This window comes from Mytilus californianus, unplaced genomic scaffold (genome assembly GCF_021869535.1).
Source record: "Mytilus californianus isolate M0D057914Y unplaced genomic scaffold, xbMytCali1.0.p SCAF_22, whole genome shotgun sequence".
Classification (NCBI taxonomy): domain Eukaryota; kingdom Metazoa; phylum Mollusca; class Bivalvia; order Mytilida; family Mytilidae; genus Mytilus; species Mytilus californianus.
In genome coordinates, this window is record NW_026262671.1 from 7,649,811 (window position 1) to 7,666,706 (window position 16,896).

Here is a 16,896-nt window from a genome sequence, read left to right on the forward strand (position 1 = left end):
GTCTCCAATAAATATACATGATAAAGCTATGTTTGTACTGAGAACGGTTGATACTTGGATAAATATAAACAGTTAAGTTTTGGTTAGAGTACGATTGCTGTTATATGTTTAATATTCCTGTCAATCTGTAGTCAAGGTGAAAGCCTATAATTAAGAACATCATTTTGTATTCTCACCGGAACACCCTCAAACGATAAAATTTCAAAATATCGGGTTCCTACCTAGATGCAAAATATTAAATGATATGAACGAAAGCTAACTGTGTCAATACATAATAAAGGGTACATTGATGCTTTGGGCATTAAAAGTTCAAAGTTAAATTTTCATTCCTTAAAGTTATACTATTTTGGTATTATTTTGAAATCACTACAACAATTTTTCTTTATTGCAATATTTTGTAATTAAAAATATCGAACAATCGATTTTTGTTCTTTTAAGTGAACAGAAACAAAGTGCACCATCTGGTTACCTGTGAAAGCTTATACGTTTTTGACAAAAAAGTTTGCATGCAACAGAATAATTTTGTATCGAATGATATTGTTGTTTACTTCAATACAATCAGTTTAATGTTCTCGTTTGTTATGGAACAGCATTGTATCAATATGTTATACAGTTTTCTCGTGTTGTCACTTTTGTTCGCCGTACATTATTCCCTTGAAACAAAAGACATTAGGGGTAAGACACTTCTTTACTCTAAACTTGCATTAAGAATAACTAATAATAGATACCAGGATCAATAAGCATATAATTAAGAACAAGATCGTATATTACTATGAGATTCTTGATTGTGTCATTATATTATAAGTTAAAGTTTTACGAATTTGTTTTGATAACAGTTTGTATGGTATAATGTAAAGACGATGAATATAATGCAATACTATTAGCAGAATAGTGCAAAATTTAGAAGTTAGCACCAAATGTATAAATATGTTTTACAGAAACTTAACAACTAAAACATGTAAAACAACTGTACAAAAACCTATCTTATAACTCTTACAATACATACTAGTATTCATCTTCTTATTGAAGGGAAAACGCATCCAGAAAGAAAGGAAACAAACTTAAATGTGAGTCTATTCATTTAGTCCTTGAGGGTGTAGCACCTGGTTGTGTCTTCCGATTTAACGTATCAGCATGATGTTGTAGTCCTAATTTAAAGATAGAAGATACCCACCCAGAAAGAAAGGAAACAAACTTAAATGGGTATCTATTCTTTTGTCCTTGAGGGTGTAGCACCTGATTATGTCTTTCTATTTAACGTGATGTTGTAGTCCTAATTTAGAGAGAGAAGATATCATGATATCAATAAAGACCATAAGTCGAAGCAAAACAGACAAGACCAAGAAGAAGAAAAAAAATAATACGTGAAGAAAACCAACAGTCCAGAAAACAATATTCAGAAAACTAAATATTGATTAACACGAACCATCTAAAACATTGAGATGAACACAGGTTCTTTGATAGGATAGGGAAATCCTACTCTACAAGTTTATACCTTATGTTTTAATGTATGTGTATAATGCAGGACCTTATTGTAAACTAGTTTTTGAAATGAATATGTTATCGTGTTGAAATAAAGGAAATTATTATTATTATAATGATCAAGTTGACTTAACTTTGTTTTGGTAATCATATGATGTGGTAAATTGGTATCTTCCGCTTCTCTTAACAAAAAAATGCACACATAAGACTTATTGCAGTAACATCATTTTTTCTGGTCTACAATTGTTTTTCAGAAAGGGGTCTTAAATTATGTTACTTGTCATTTAGCTGAAGGAAGCTAATTCGTCGAGAACACAATTTTAAATTCATATTTTCTTTTCATATAATAATATCACGACATCGGAAGTTTGGAAATCATGTCTTTTAATTTTTTTACGTCACAGAAGTCTTTCTAACTAACATGTGCTATACCTATTTATACGGTCAATTGAAAATATGTTTGCATTCTATGTTTTTATTTTATCTTTTGGAAGTGAAATATTTTACTTTAACGATCTATATAGTTTTCAAAGGGGACAGTAGTTTAGTGTTTACATGTACATACATTTGAGTAGAATAACGTAAAGAATAATTTAGAACATATAGAAAAGATGTCTTTAACATGAAAAATTCTTACAAAATCATGAAATGAAAAGACGGATAATGAACAATCTTATTTAAATTTGAGCTCACCGTTTAAGGTTTGTTGTATGCGTGGAAACGACCAAGCATTACAAAGTGAGCGAGTGTAAATGATTTATTTTAATCATATTGGATTTTGAACTTACAGTTTAGATTTATTTTGGAAAATTACTGAAAAAAGTGTTTTACCTTTGATTTCCTAATTTTAACATGTGCAATTAAAAAAAAACGTAATGCAATGATGTGCGTACATAGTAATACTGTGGATTCATTTATTTTCATGGGTACCAATTTTCGTGGATTGTGAAAAACTTGCATTTTCATGAATATTTGATTTCGTTGTTTTAACAAAGTCTGCATACATTTCTTCAGAAAACTTGTAATTCGTTGAACATTTGAATTCGTGGTTCTCCTGTACCCACGAAATAAACAAAAATTGGTATCCAACGAATAATAATGAATCCACAGTATTCTTTTCGTGATTATTAATCGGTTAAATAACTGTTTTAGCCGAAAAAACAGATCGAAATAGGAAACGATTAATATTAAGTAAAAAACCTACCAAAAGCGCTAGTTTTACATTTAAATAAATATATTTTAGGATAATTCACTTAATTTTTAAAAATGTTAGGCGCTAAAGATATACCCAGACAAATCAATAATTCTGAATTTATCGCTACCAAAATTTATTGGATCGTGTCACTTTGATAGTATGTGTATTGCATGTCAATTAATTAATGTTGGGCGTTAGCCTCTGCCTATTTCGAACATTTTGATAAATTTCGGGCTACTTCATTTTAAAAAATTCTACAAAATGAAAAAAATTGCAATATCCTAAGAAAAGCTGACATGCAAGGAAGTTAAGGTCGTATTGCTGTCATATTTGTTAAGAAAATAACATTCAATGTAACTTCATCGAAATATATTTTCTGTTTAAATAACTTACAATGGCCTTGCAAACAGGTATATTAAATTTACCAGTAGCATAAGTTTGATATTGATACATTACCCTTCTTCTATGTTAAATTTCTTTATTTAAACAAGAAAATCAATGTTAATTATGCAATCATTTATAATAATGAAGCAAACCGTGTGATGTCAACAACCTTAAACATCAATTTTTATAAATAGTTCGGCCATTTTATAGTAATTTAAGTACAGAAATATCTTGATAAGGCAACATGCATGATTGCATTCAATCAAAAATGTCTGTTCAAATCCCTTATCTTTTAAATTCAACTGGTATCACTGTGTTTTACTAATGCAAGTTCAAGTCCTTGTATATTTGACATTTTCTTAATTATTTAGTTGTCTTAAGCATGAGAAAAATCAATAGGTTTGTATAGTTTTTTGAAAGATGTGATAAATGGTACTTCTTATTCATATGGCCAAATACAATATATAGGAGATATATATGTATATATTAATATTAAATTCAATTATTTTAAAATCTCATAAATATATTTCTAATTTTAAATTATTTACAAACTGTTTTTTTGGGGTATCTTAATTATTAAAAGGACAAATCTACAAACAATTAACACATGCAACATTTAACAGAAAAGTTAAAATATGCAATACATAAAGCTAAATCAAATTCCTTTTACAAGTAAAAGAAGCAGAAAAAAATAGTTTTACATAAGTCAAAGAAAGGACAAATATTGTTCGTTTGTTTGCAAGTTTTTCTTTCAAATACATGTATTCTATTGATCTCATGAGGAATATAGCCTTTAAAGCAATTTGGTTATTATTTTGATAAAAATTAATTTTTTGGTCACCAACAAATTTTATAAACACCGGAGATTGTAATTGAACTATACAAAAAGAATTCATATTATTATTAATGAATGATTTTTTGTCATGTACATTTGGCTGCCAAACTGGATGAGTTTATTGTATAACATGTATGAGGAGTAAATGTAGTCATAAAGTTATATTTCAATATGTTTGAAGCCGATATATTGGAGCTTCATATTTTACTGAAATTTGTTTTAAGATAAACAGTACAAGCCAAAAAGATAATTCAAGAAAAATATCGAGCCCTGGTTGGTAGGCTAAAAAAAAAAATTGACAAAACATGTGCCTTGCAGCATGCAATCATTAAATCTAGTAAATGGTGATGTTAAAGCACAACATGGAACGTGTCTGTTTGCGCTCGGCTGACACTGACACAGATTCTCGTCTTCAAAACAATAGTTGTCTCATTGACAATCATACCACATATCCTTATTTTTATATTTAAGGATTTGTGCTATCGAACTTTTCGATTTGTAAGCATCAAAAGTTAAACATTGTAATTTTTTCGTACACAAAACATCCTTTTGTTTGACAAAAATTGTAGTAAATTATATTTGTTTTTTTCTTCCACTTATTTATTCTCATTTATGCCTGTCGTCTTGTCAATAACAGAAGTGTATAACGTATATACTTTTGGAGATATACTTAATATTATATGCTATTATAATATTTATTTGTGAGAAAAATCAGGGTGGTTCGATAATTTGTATGAGGTGTATACAAATGTTTATGTGCTAAGGGAAGTTTTAAAATTTGACTATCAATTCTTTTTGTTATGCCCATTCACGTTTTTAAGAGTTTTTGCAGCTGGTGTTTACAATGCATACTAAACATTTCTCTAACATTTAAATCATAAAGATAGTAAACATTTTCAATGTTTCCCCATAACTTTCTCATACATTTTTCATCAAAACTATTTCCATACATAAAATTCTAAACGTTTATGTGTTCCTATTACAAATACTTATTTCGTAGACGACACTTTGTCAATGACCTGTTACGCGCTGTAACGCAAAACAGATTAGGGTCATTGATCTGAGCAAGTTTATTATCTCCCGTTATTTTTCACTAGCGGTAGTTGACATTTCTACAAAATGCAAATCCTTAGTACAAGTACTAACATCCTGTATATATAGAAATTATGACTTGAAAACTTTTGTCTAAGTAAGCCGGACAAACCATATACCACGAATGAATCATCTCACCAGAAATGAGCAAAGTTTAAGAGCCTGTCATTTCTTAAATAATTACGGAAAATCATGTTACTGATGATGTACACACCTTTCTATATGTACTTACATCCTGTACAATCAATATGAAAGTTCAAACTTTAAAACTGCAGGAAGAGTAATTTGGAAAAAAAATGTTTCCTATGTAGGACGAAAGGACGGACGGACGTAAAGCAATATGTCTCACGATAATTTGTCGTTAGGGCTTTAAAATGATTACTAGTATTAAAAATACTGATAATAAAAAGGTAGCTTGCTATGAAATACGAAACTTCAATACTTTTGTATAATATAAAGGAAAACAAATATTGATAACATGTTAAATTTAAAAGTCACATGAAAATGTAGAAACTGATTTGAAATAATTTAATACATTTTTGAGATGACATATCGATGCCACACGAAAAGAGCTCAAATTTAATTTCAGATGTGAGAACATATCGAGAATCAGAAGAACATACAAGAGTTGATGACATTTTACGCGAGTTACAAGGTAATATTATTGCTATATTGTCCTTGTGTATGTACAATCCTAGTTATTCATCTTTCAAGAAGCGCTGAGTTGTTTGTTCAATGTTAAGCATTCATGTTTAACAATTTATGCATCATGGACTTCATCTAAGTCAAAATAAACTTGCTCTAGAGAACTATTGTTTCCTTATATAATAAATCGCTAACAAGATAGGTGGAAGAACCCAAAAGGATAGTCAAAACTGATAATCCCATTCTCGTTTGCGAGGCTAAATGTTTATATTACTAAGTAATTATTTACAGGGGGCCTCAGTGTCCGAGTGGTCTTCGTAGTCGAACTACTGTATCACTAGCCTGATATATGATAGTTATTCCTTTTATGTATTTGACTTAAGTGAAATGTACGCATTTTGAATTGACAGCGCACCATCCTTTAGTTTTATTGTTACTGTCAAATTCATATATATTAGGCGACATTTATGTATTTAAGTGTTTCTTGACGATCTCTTCAATGTTCCTGTTTCTTTTGAATACTACTGCAGTTTTTTTTTTATTAAAGATATTTTGGATTTGTAGGTTGTCCTGAATTATATGCCAATGTTTTCTTATAAAAAAAGAAATGTGTCTTTATAACCTTTCCGTATTATATTTTCCTTAAATAAATCTATTCATATTTGAACTGATTAAAATCAGAGGTATTTCCCAAGAAACGTACTCCTTCACATTTAATAAAGGAGTTGAAACAATTTCTAGCATGATTTGAAGAAGAAATTAAACTTTTTTTCGAAACAGCTAACGAAATCATAACCTCCTGCTTTTTACTTTTGAAATTGACAGAGAAAGTTTGAAAGTTCCTGATCTAGAAACATATAAAGGACAGAGATTTCAAAACGAAAATATCTTAGATATCAAATATTTTACAAAACCAACAGAAAATTTTGAATACCCACACCAACAATAAAATCATGCTGCAGTTGTTTCAAATCCTTCATTAAAGGTGAAGGAATACGCATATTAAAAAAATACCTCTGATTCTGATCAGTTCAATATACGAATAAATCTGTTTCATAGTTATATTAAGTTTTTCTGGGTAAATTTCCAAGTTTGATTAGAGAAAATTACCAGGTAACACATTTCCTTTATTAAATGCATTTAAATTGATTTTTACTGAGTTTTTGTTTTAATTAGATATCTCCTTTTTAATACGATTATGTGGTACAGAGAGTCCAACATTCTTTACAATCACCATATCAAACGAATTTGAAATTAATTTCACAATTATAAGTTTTTCTTTCTCTTACTCTTGACTGTATGATCTAGCAATATTTGATTTCTTACTGCAGCATCATTACAACTTTTATTTTATAGGAATATGTCTGCATGAAAATCAGTACAGAGATGTTAAGCAACTGAAAAAACATACACAATCTATACTAAAAAGTAAGTATTTTACGATTTTAAATGTTTATAAATTATTGATTTAAATCTGTAAAATATCCGGTCAAAGACACCATGTAAAAGAAACGACAAAAATTACCACAAGCCACTAAGAAGGAAACATTCACAATAGACTGGTACCTATACAACTTATATGTGCACTCTATTAACCGACAGAAGACGGAACTAGTCGGCTCAATAACGAATGCTTGTTGTGTTTTCGTAAATAAAACTCAACATCAGAGCAACACAATGTGTGCCTCATGTAGATCAGGTACTGTTTAACCTCCGGAACACACGACTTTACCCCAGTTTATGGCGGGTTCTTGTTGCTCAGCCTTGAATTTTCTATAAAAAGTGTTGTTAAAGTTTTTTGTCCGGTGTTTCATGATTTTCAATTGCCCCCTCTGTATATTCTCCCTTTTTGACAATCATGCAAAAAGTTTGTAATACCAAACCAATAGATATAGGAAGATGTGGTATGAGTGCCATTGAGACAACTCTCCATCCAAGTTACAATTTATAAAAGTAAACCATTATAGGTCAAGGTACGGCCTTCAGCACGGAGCATTGGCGCACACCGAACAGCAAGCAATAAAGGGCCCCAAAAAATTACTAGTGTGAAACCATTCAAACGGAAAAACCAACGGTATAATCTATATAAAAACGAGAAACGAGAAACACGTATGAACTACATAAACAGACGACAACTACTGTAATCAGATTCCTGACTTAGGACAGGTGCAAACATTTGCAGCGGGATTAAAACACATTTTATTTTAATCTTTTTTTTTGTAATATCTACTCAGCATGGTTGATGATACATAACAGAAAGGAAAACTATTTGATTGAAAATCACTAATAAAAAAAAACAATGTGTACCGGATTAAAAGCAATAACTGTATTATGTGTATTTGTATTGTATCTGTGTTGTTCGAACAGCGGTATACTACTGTTGCCTTTATTAATAAACATTTAAAGCCTGTCTTTTTGACAGATATGGCGGTGTATAAAGATGTAGTAAAGATGAATAAACAGTTAAAGGATGATATACAATGGATTCTAGAAGGTCAGTATAAATGATTCAACCGTTACATATATTTACATATATATTTGTCCGTAACAGTTTATACAATTGAGAACTCTCATATTGGTAAGAAACCTAAATCAATCAATTACATTATCTAATACGGTACTTAAAGTAGTCTTTTTAACATATTATCTGCGCAAATGAACTATAACAGTGTTAGGCTATGGATTGTCGAAAAAAAAAAAATGCAAATAAAACGAACATCACTGACATGATATTACAATTGGTTCTTTTAATGTTATTATAACCTATGGGTCGATAACTTTGTTGATGGACTGTAAGTCCCTGACGGTATCACCAGTCTTCTAGCAAGTAATTCGCTAATTGCGCGAATAAACAGATGTTGTGTTATTACATTTACCTATAATAAAGTTTTAGAAATCATTTAAAATTAAGGAACGCATCTCCTTCTTGCATTTATATAGCACTGATCTAGCAAGTAATTCAATAATTGCACGAATAAACGGATGTTGTGTTATTGCATTTGCCTATAATATAGTTTTTAAAAATCATTTAAAACTAAGGAACGCATCTCCTTCTTGCTTTTATATAGCACTGATTCCTTGTCTGATTTTGTCCATTATCTGGTTTGTTCCTCTTTAGTTTATCAGTTCTTCGACGTTAATATATTTTGAATTTTCAATATTCTGACGTTTCAGTCTCGTTGAAATCATGTTCTGGAATTATTTCCAAAACATGTAATACAAGTGGAAAATATCAATGAATTTAAAAAATATTATAAACAAACTTAACTCTGTGAAAAAATTGTGTATTTACAAATTGTAGTTTTTGAGTAATAAAATTTTCAAATTTTATAACCGTTCAAATCAGTCTCATTAGCCAAAATGTTGAGAAAATGGGTGAGGGGTACAAGAAATGATTTTACGAGATACATGGTCATCCCAAATCAATATTTTTTGTCTCGCCTTGACGGAGTCAAAAAGCGAAACATAGGTATGCTGTTTCCGGCGTCGGCGGCGGCGGCGTCAACAATGTATTAGTTTGTAATTAGGTGTAGTTTATGGTAAACCACTGGTGGTAGGTCAATGTTATTTGGTATGCAGTTGTATTAGCATTGGCACATCTCATTTCCATGAAGATTATTTGGCCCTGTCCCATCAGTCATGGTCTATTGACTTTGAACATTTTGCTTAGTTTACATGTATTAGTTTGTGATAAGTCATGGTTCATTGACTTTGAATATTTGCATAACTTACATGTTAAAGTATTGCTATTTTAATTTCAACATTATCAAAATTACAAAAAGGAGACACATATCTCTGTGTTAACAGTTTATTTCTTTTCAAATTTCTTTTTTTTTTCAATCATTTATAACAAAGAAGCTGAAACAATATGCTTTTTGTTCTAAAAAAAGAGAAAAATCCCAAATTTACAAAATTGAAAACATGGTAAACTTGACACGAAAAAGCAACAAAAGCTTGTAAAACTTTCTCATATTAATACTTACTTATAGTTTTTCAAGTTAAATTCATTCAGATTGGTCCACTTCATCTTTAGTGAAAGTATGAAAAACAGTTTAATTGTGAAACTGTGTTTTTTTCCATGATAATAGCCTGAAAATGGATAAAAATTGATGAAAAATGGGATAATCATCAAAATTGGGTACTTTCAAATTGCTGTTGCCAAAAAAAAAAAAAAAGTGCACCACCATATGATGTTTTCTTCACCAACTATTTTTTTACAGTCATACAAACCCAAAAATCAGGTAAAGAAAAAACGTGTAGTTCTAGAAATTTTTGGCTCCTCAGAGGTGTACATCCTTAAGCATCACTGGAGAAAATTATTTGTCATCATCTGGTCTCAAACAACTGGTATCGTTAATGGTAATATGCAAACAATTAATATATGTTTGTATACGATGTCAGTTAAAGTGAAAATCGAATTCCCCATTCACCAAGCCCCTCAAAGTGTTTTCCATGCTCAAAAACAGGGATACAGTAAACTGATAAAAAGTATATATTAATATCCACAGAATGTGTATTTTACGTAATGAAGTTGATTATGTATTGGAGGAGTGTTTTATTCTTTTTGGAGTGTTTTATTCTTTTCGAGTATGACGATTATTCAAAATTGAATAATAAAAAAAAAGAAGTAAGATACAAGGAGACATATAGCATATTGCTACTAAATAAAAAAAAATTAGATTCAAAGCTAATTTTGAGTCGTCGGTTTTTAAAAATGAATAATTAAAAGTACTTTTGCATTTCTGCCTCTTTTTTCAATTTTCATATAGGTGGATGCATTGATAAACAGTTGACACATTAGTATGTCGTGCCTCTACGTTATTATGATTGGAACATGTAAAAATCAAAATGGCAATACTCTTTAATGCAAATATAAAATTTTGAAAGATCAATAAACCATGAACGAGCTGGTTTGGAAAAATAATATATAAAAGATTTGAGTTGCGCCTAGGCTAGTACAACTGAATATTAAATATCATTGACTCACCATTATTGACTCTTCATAACCTCACATTATCACAACTAGTTACATACACACTAAAAAATTCAACTGTCCATCAACTTTTAGAAATATACAACTGCATCTTAAACTCTTTGGAAAAAAAAAGAAATAAAATGTTTTGTATTCTGTGATTTCTCTAAAGCGTTTGACAACGTTTGGCATAGAGGTCTTATTCACAAACTGAAAGCCTATGGTATTGATGGAACCTTGTTACAGTGGTTTGAAGATTATCTGCATGACAGGAAACAAAGGGTAGTACTGCATAGTTCGTCCTCCTCCTTTTGTAATGTGTCAGCAGGTATACCCCAGGGATCTGTTTTGGGCCCTCTTCTCTTTGTTTTATATATTAATGATATATTAATGATATTGCTGATAAGTTTACATCGCTGTGTAGGCTATTTGCAGACGACACTTCATTCTGTTATTCCGGTAGCGATGGTGAACAGATTAAATCTGTGATCGACCGCGACCTGAAAGATCTGGATGTTTGGTCAACTAAATGGCTTATGTCATTTAATCCTGATAAAACAGAAATTATGATATTTTCAAATATTGAGATACCAGATCTCAACTTTTCCCTAAATGATAAAACTATCCCTATAAATACATCGCATAAGCACCTGGGAGTTACCTTTAGGTGTGACGCAAAATGGAACAATCATATTGAAAGTATAATTACAAGTGTAAAGAAACACCTTAATGTTCTGCGTAAACTTAAATATCGACTGTCTCGTAATAATTTTGAAAAACTTTATCTAGTTTTTATTAGATCCATTTTTGAATATGCCACGGAAGTGTGGAATAAATGTGGGATATGTTATTCAAATAAATTAGAAAACTTGCAATTGGAAGCCGCAAGAATTGTAACAGGTCTACCAATCTTCACTAATACTGATACTCTGTACTCTGAGGTTGGCTGGAAATCTTTATATGAAAAACGAAGAAGACGAAAATTACAGATGTTTTATAATGTGAATAAAAAACATGCACCTGAGTACCTGTGTAATCTTGTCCCCCCATGTATACAAAGTACAACCAACTATCCTTTGCGAAACGGTCAAAATATCATTGTTCAATTTTGTAGACTTTCCCTCACCACTGAATATTTTATTCCATCCACAAAACGAGAATGGAATAAGCTTGACTTCAAAAATTCGAAACACCGACTTTATATCTAAATTTAAGAGAGAATTGAAAAACGAAAGTGTTCAGAGTAGAGTTGCGCCGTATTATATGTACGGTCCGAGGAAACTGAATACTATTTTAACTCAATTGCGATGTTCCGCTTCATTTTTAAACTCTGACCTTTTCAAATATAACATTATACTGGATCCTTCGTGTCAGTGTGGGTCTGATATTGAGGATGTTCATCATTTTCTTTTAGTTTGCCCAACATACACTACATGTAGAGAAATTTAACTTAACAATCTTAATTGGTTTACTGAAAACTTTATTATTGATACTAAACTATTAACTTGCGGAGACCTTGAACTTTCGAATGAACAACATCTCCTAATTTTCAAACATGTTCAAGATTTTATTAAAAGGTCTAACAGATTTCTAGTACCTTCATAAAATGTTATTGCTACCGGCACGGATGATCATCACCATCAAACCTAAGTCATCGTCACAGAAAATATGATTTGCTTCTTTTTCTTTTCCTCCTTTTCCATTCTTCTTGTTCTTTTCTTCTTTTTATTTATAGCTCGTATAATAGTTAATGAATTTGTTCGCTTTACATGCATGCTCATAATGTTATTATTGTATATATACTTGTATTGTAATATGGAGAAGACTTCATAAGTATGATTTACTTGTGTCTCATCCATTTTGCTGATATTTAGCAAATACAATATGTTTAAAGTAAACTATACACACTTTGCAAAAGTTTAAAAATAAATGACCCATGACTGATATGTCGAAGGGTTACATATTCTGTATTAATATGAAATATGCCCGTACTAAAACATCAACGTATATTATCATCGTTTTATAATTAGTGAATCGCACTAAAATTACATTATCACAAATTTAAGCCATTCCGGAGGCTCCAGCTCTACTGAAATCAGATCACTTAGTAAATGAATGGTCTTGCTGTTTTGGATACACATAAAACATAAACTTCGGAAGCAAATGTAACATGAAAAACATAAAAAAGTCTAGGATTGTAAGTTCATCCATAGACTGGTGGAACTATTTGTAAATTTTCAAAGCCTATTTTTTTACGATATACAATATATTATTTCATGTATAATGTATATGTTTGATAGGTGGAGTTCTATATCCTTCAAATAGTTGATTCGAGGGCTTAATGTTTAGCATGCATTCGAAAGAGAATAAAGAATAGTGTTCCAAATGTCTTTTAAAGAAAGGAGATTCACACATTCAGTGAATGAATAATATAAACGTTTGGCTAATAATTTGCATATTAATTTTACAGAGTCTCGTGGCGAAAAAGAAGTTTCAAGAATTTTAAGACGGTTAAAACTTGATGTAAAAGGTAAATATAACACATTTATTATTGACTTGTCATAATCATCATCAATTCCTATCTCTTATTGTGATGATTATAATGAATACACTTAAAGAACCGGGCGAAGAAATATTACAGAAGAAAAACAGGAGAAAAAAGGGGAAACATAGCATATGTAAAATCGTTGTTTAAGAAAAAGATGTGTTAATGTGAATAGTGTGTACGTTTATTAAAATATATTTGTTTGTACTAAATCTATACACAAGTATCAAATATAAAACAAAACAGGGATATGTGGACGTAAAGAAACAGGGAAATACTGCACTGAATTAAAGAAAGCTAGAGCAATCTCCGGTGTCTACCAAATATTTCCCGAAAAAACAGAAGGAGTAAAAGCTTATTGTGACATGGATACAGACAATGGGGGATGGACTGTAAGTATTTTTCTAAATATGTAATTACACCTGTCTAATCGGGTTGACCAACACAACCACAATCGCTAAAATACACGCTAGTAACATGTTCAAATTTTAGAATATCTCGGAAATCGTTATAAATAGATAAAATATGGCTGGTGCAAACATGTTCATCTTGTCAAGATCTACCAACGGTTCTGTTTATTTCATTAAAATTAAGACAACTCCTTAAAAGCTTTTTATTTTTTTTTTATCAAAATGATGTTACATATATAAATATATAAATAACATTCTATAGTAAGAAAGAGGAATAAGTTTACCTTTCCTTCTGATTATACATTAATTTCAAAGTATTATATCCAATGCTATAAAAGATTGATTTTTCAGTAAAGATTTAGTACACTTAGTCTAGTGATTATTTTACATGTTTAATAACTAAGTTGAATTCAGTAAAAACTAAGATAATTTATAAAACAGCCAGAAGAAAAAGAATTTAATCACGAGAATCGTTTGTCTGATAATGAAATTGTTTTAAAATCGAAAAGGAAAATGTATCAAACAAGGTATTTGAATATTATGAAGTTATCGGTACCGTTATATATCATGTATATATACTACATGTTTACAAAAATATATCCCTCTATTAAGCAAATATCTATTGTTTCAATCATATTTGAGTCATTCAAACTTTTGATGATATAAGTCGGTTGGAAGTCTTTATTAACCAGCGGCTTTCAAACCATGCATATAACCTATAAATTAATGATTTTTAGCTTTCATTTTTTAAAATAAGGAGCACTGGCGGCAATACTTTTCTTTTAACGAAAAACATGTTACATTGAATCATTAATATTGTTATTTATGTTTGCATATCTAACAACCAAAATGTGGTAATAGTCAAATTGTTTTGTTTCAGTTTTACCAATAAATGACCATAAATCAAAATCGTTGGCAACTTCTTTTTAACTTTTTATTGTAAGGCTCCAACCATCACAGAGACATTAAATTGATATTCTCGAAATATTTAATTATTTAAACTGTTAAGAGAAAAGTGTGAATGCTTATGTGTAGGTTGCCAGTATTAACATTGGTGGCCGGATTTTGTTTTCATTTTTGTATTTTGCACATGTAAAAACAAGAGACTAAGACATTGAGAATTTGTAACATATATTTGTTGTTGAATATATTGGACATGTAAGTAAGAGAGACTGGAAAGGATCAGGCTCTTACACAAATATATTTGTTCTATGTTTTGCAATAGTTGTGTCTATCTTTGTCTGTCTTTTGATCAACTGTATAATGTTTTTGGTTGATGAATGAAACAACTTAAATTAATTACTTTAACATGTTTAAGATTTTTTGTTAGCAGAATGAAGCGTTTTACTGTGAAATTCGTCTAAATGCCAACGTCTGAAACGCCTGTGATGGGCAATATATGAGATAACAGGTGTTAGTTTGTATTGATTTAAAATATGACTTGGAACAGGAATTTCAAAATTTGCTGACATAGAAAAATTCAGTTGAAATTGCAAAAGAATACTATAATTGTTCTAAAGTGATGTCTTTTGAAGTGAACATTGCATTATCGAAACCGTTTGGTATTTTATATTTGTTTGCTTACAATAATGCAATGTTGTATGTACCTCCATAAGTATGCAAAGTAATATACAAAGTATAGGCATTAATGCATATTCAGCGTCGAACCTATATAGTGTGTGTAGTAATTGTATAATGACATCATTCAATATAGTCAACTATGTGACACGTAAAAGTAAGGCGATATGCTGAACTTTTGTTTTTGTATTGTGTAAAGTAAGGCATTCTAAAACTAAACATATTACATAAAAATATTTTCAAAAATACATTTCAACTAACACTTAAAGAACGACTTATTGCGAGATTTCAAATCATAGTCTTGTTTCCGTTCATCTAATTACATGTAGTTAAAGTTTCATTTAATTCGAACATTGGAAAGTCAAATGACGAAATATTTAGGTATCTCAAAAATTTAGAAATAATCGAACACAAAGTATAATAACAAAAATACTGAACCCCAAGGAAAATTCAAAACGGACAGTCCCTTATCAAATGGCAAAATCACAAGCTCAAACACACCAAACGAATATATAAACAATTGTCATATTCCTGACTTGCTACAGGCATTTCCATCTGTGGAAATGGTATATTAAATATGGTTTTAAAACTACCTAAACCTCTCACTTGTATGACAGTCGCATATAATTCATTTATAGTGACAACAATGTGTGAGCAAAAACAAACAAAATAGGTAAAAATGTCAAAAATTGAAACAATGTAAGTTGATTTTATTTATAAATATTGTATAAATAAGCCAACTTTGATATATTGACCACATGTTTAACACATTAAGACATTAAAGGTTTTGTAATACGCTTGATTCCGAACTCCGAACCAGTGGCGACGTTGCTTGTCCTAAGTCAGCGTAGTGTAGCAGAGACGTGTTCCACTGTTTAATAAAAAGAAAAAGTTTTTTTTCTTCACGATCATTTGGTAGATCCCTGCATTTTTGAACTACTAATTGTACATGCATATCTGTTTCATTATGTACATTATTCAGCCCTTCTTGTTTTTTTTTCTTTCATTTTTTTCTTTATTTAAGTCGTAATATGGATATAATCTCAATTAAGATAGTTATCCATTTCCATAATGTACTGACCTATACATTACTGTAAATTTATTAATTTTCGTTGATTGAAGACAAATTGTATTTTCGTGAATATTTAATTTCGTGGATTTGCTGTATACAAACTTTTAGAAATGGATACGTCATTTAACTTTTAAATTCTTGATCAACCTCTACGAAAGATATCCGTGAAAATAAACATAAATCCACAGTATGCAAATCGAAAACCGCACTAACGACTTTGAAAGGTCAAATACAATACAATACAAAGTTGAGGAGAATTGAAAAGTAAAAGATTCTGAAAAAAAAAAACTGTGCCAAATACAATTTAGGTTACCTATGTGTAGGTACAGAAACCTTAGTGTTTCGAATAGCTCAACATTTTATAAAAACTTAATCTAAAGATAAATACCTTTCAATTATATTTCATGTCAGCATTGAAGTGCTGATTATTAGGGGTGTGATACCCTTGATGATTGAACGTTTACCAGTGGCATGGACATAGTGGTTTACCTTATCTAGAAGTGATCAATAACGGAATACTACATTTCATGAATTATGCAGAATTGATAAATATGTCTCAGTAAGAAAGCATTAATTTTCAAAATCATATTCTTTTCATTTCTCTAGTGAAAAGCATTTTCAAGTCATATTTCGTTCTTTCTATTTAAGCTATTATAAAACCTGTTTGCACCGTTGGAGTTATTCAG

At 30.1% G+C, this 16,896-nt stretch overlaps 1 protein-coding gene across 1 annotated transcript in view; it reads left to right on the forward strand.

Moving 5' to 3' along the window:
* Nucleotides 1-563: 563 nt before the first annotated feature.
* Nucleotides 564-16,896, forward strand: part of LOC127732215 (fibrinogen-like protein A) — a 127,901-nt gene continuing 111,568 nt past the window's right edge. The window contains exons 1-6 of the mRNA XM_052241302.1: nucleotides 564-675; nucleotides 5,578-5,643; nucleotides 6,990-7,061; nucleotides 8,056-8,127; nucleotides 13,076-13,135; nucleotides 13,397-13,542. Coding sequence (XP_052097262.1) covers nucleotides 567-675; nucleotides 5,578-5,643; nucleotides 6,990-7,061; nucleotides 8,056-8,127; nucleotides 13,076-13,135; nucleotides 13,397-13,542 — 525 coding nt within the window. The 5' untranslated portion in view covers nucleotides 564-566. The remainder of the gene's footprint in view (nucleotides 676-5,577; nucleotides 5,644-6,989; nucleotides 7,062-8,055; nucleotides 8,128-13,075; nucleotides 13,136-13,396; nucleotides 13,543-16,896) is intronic.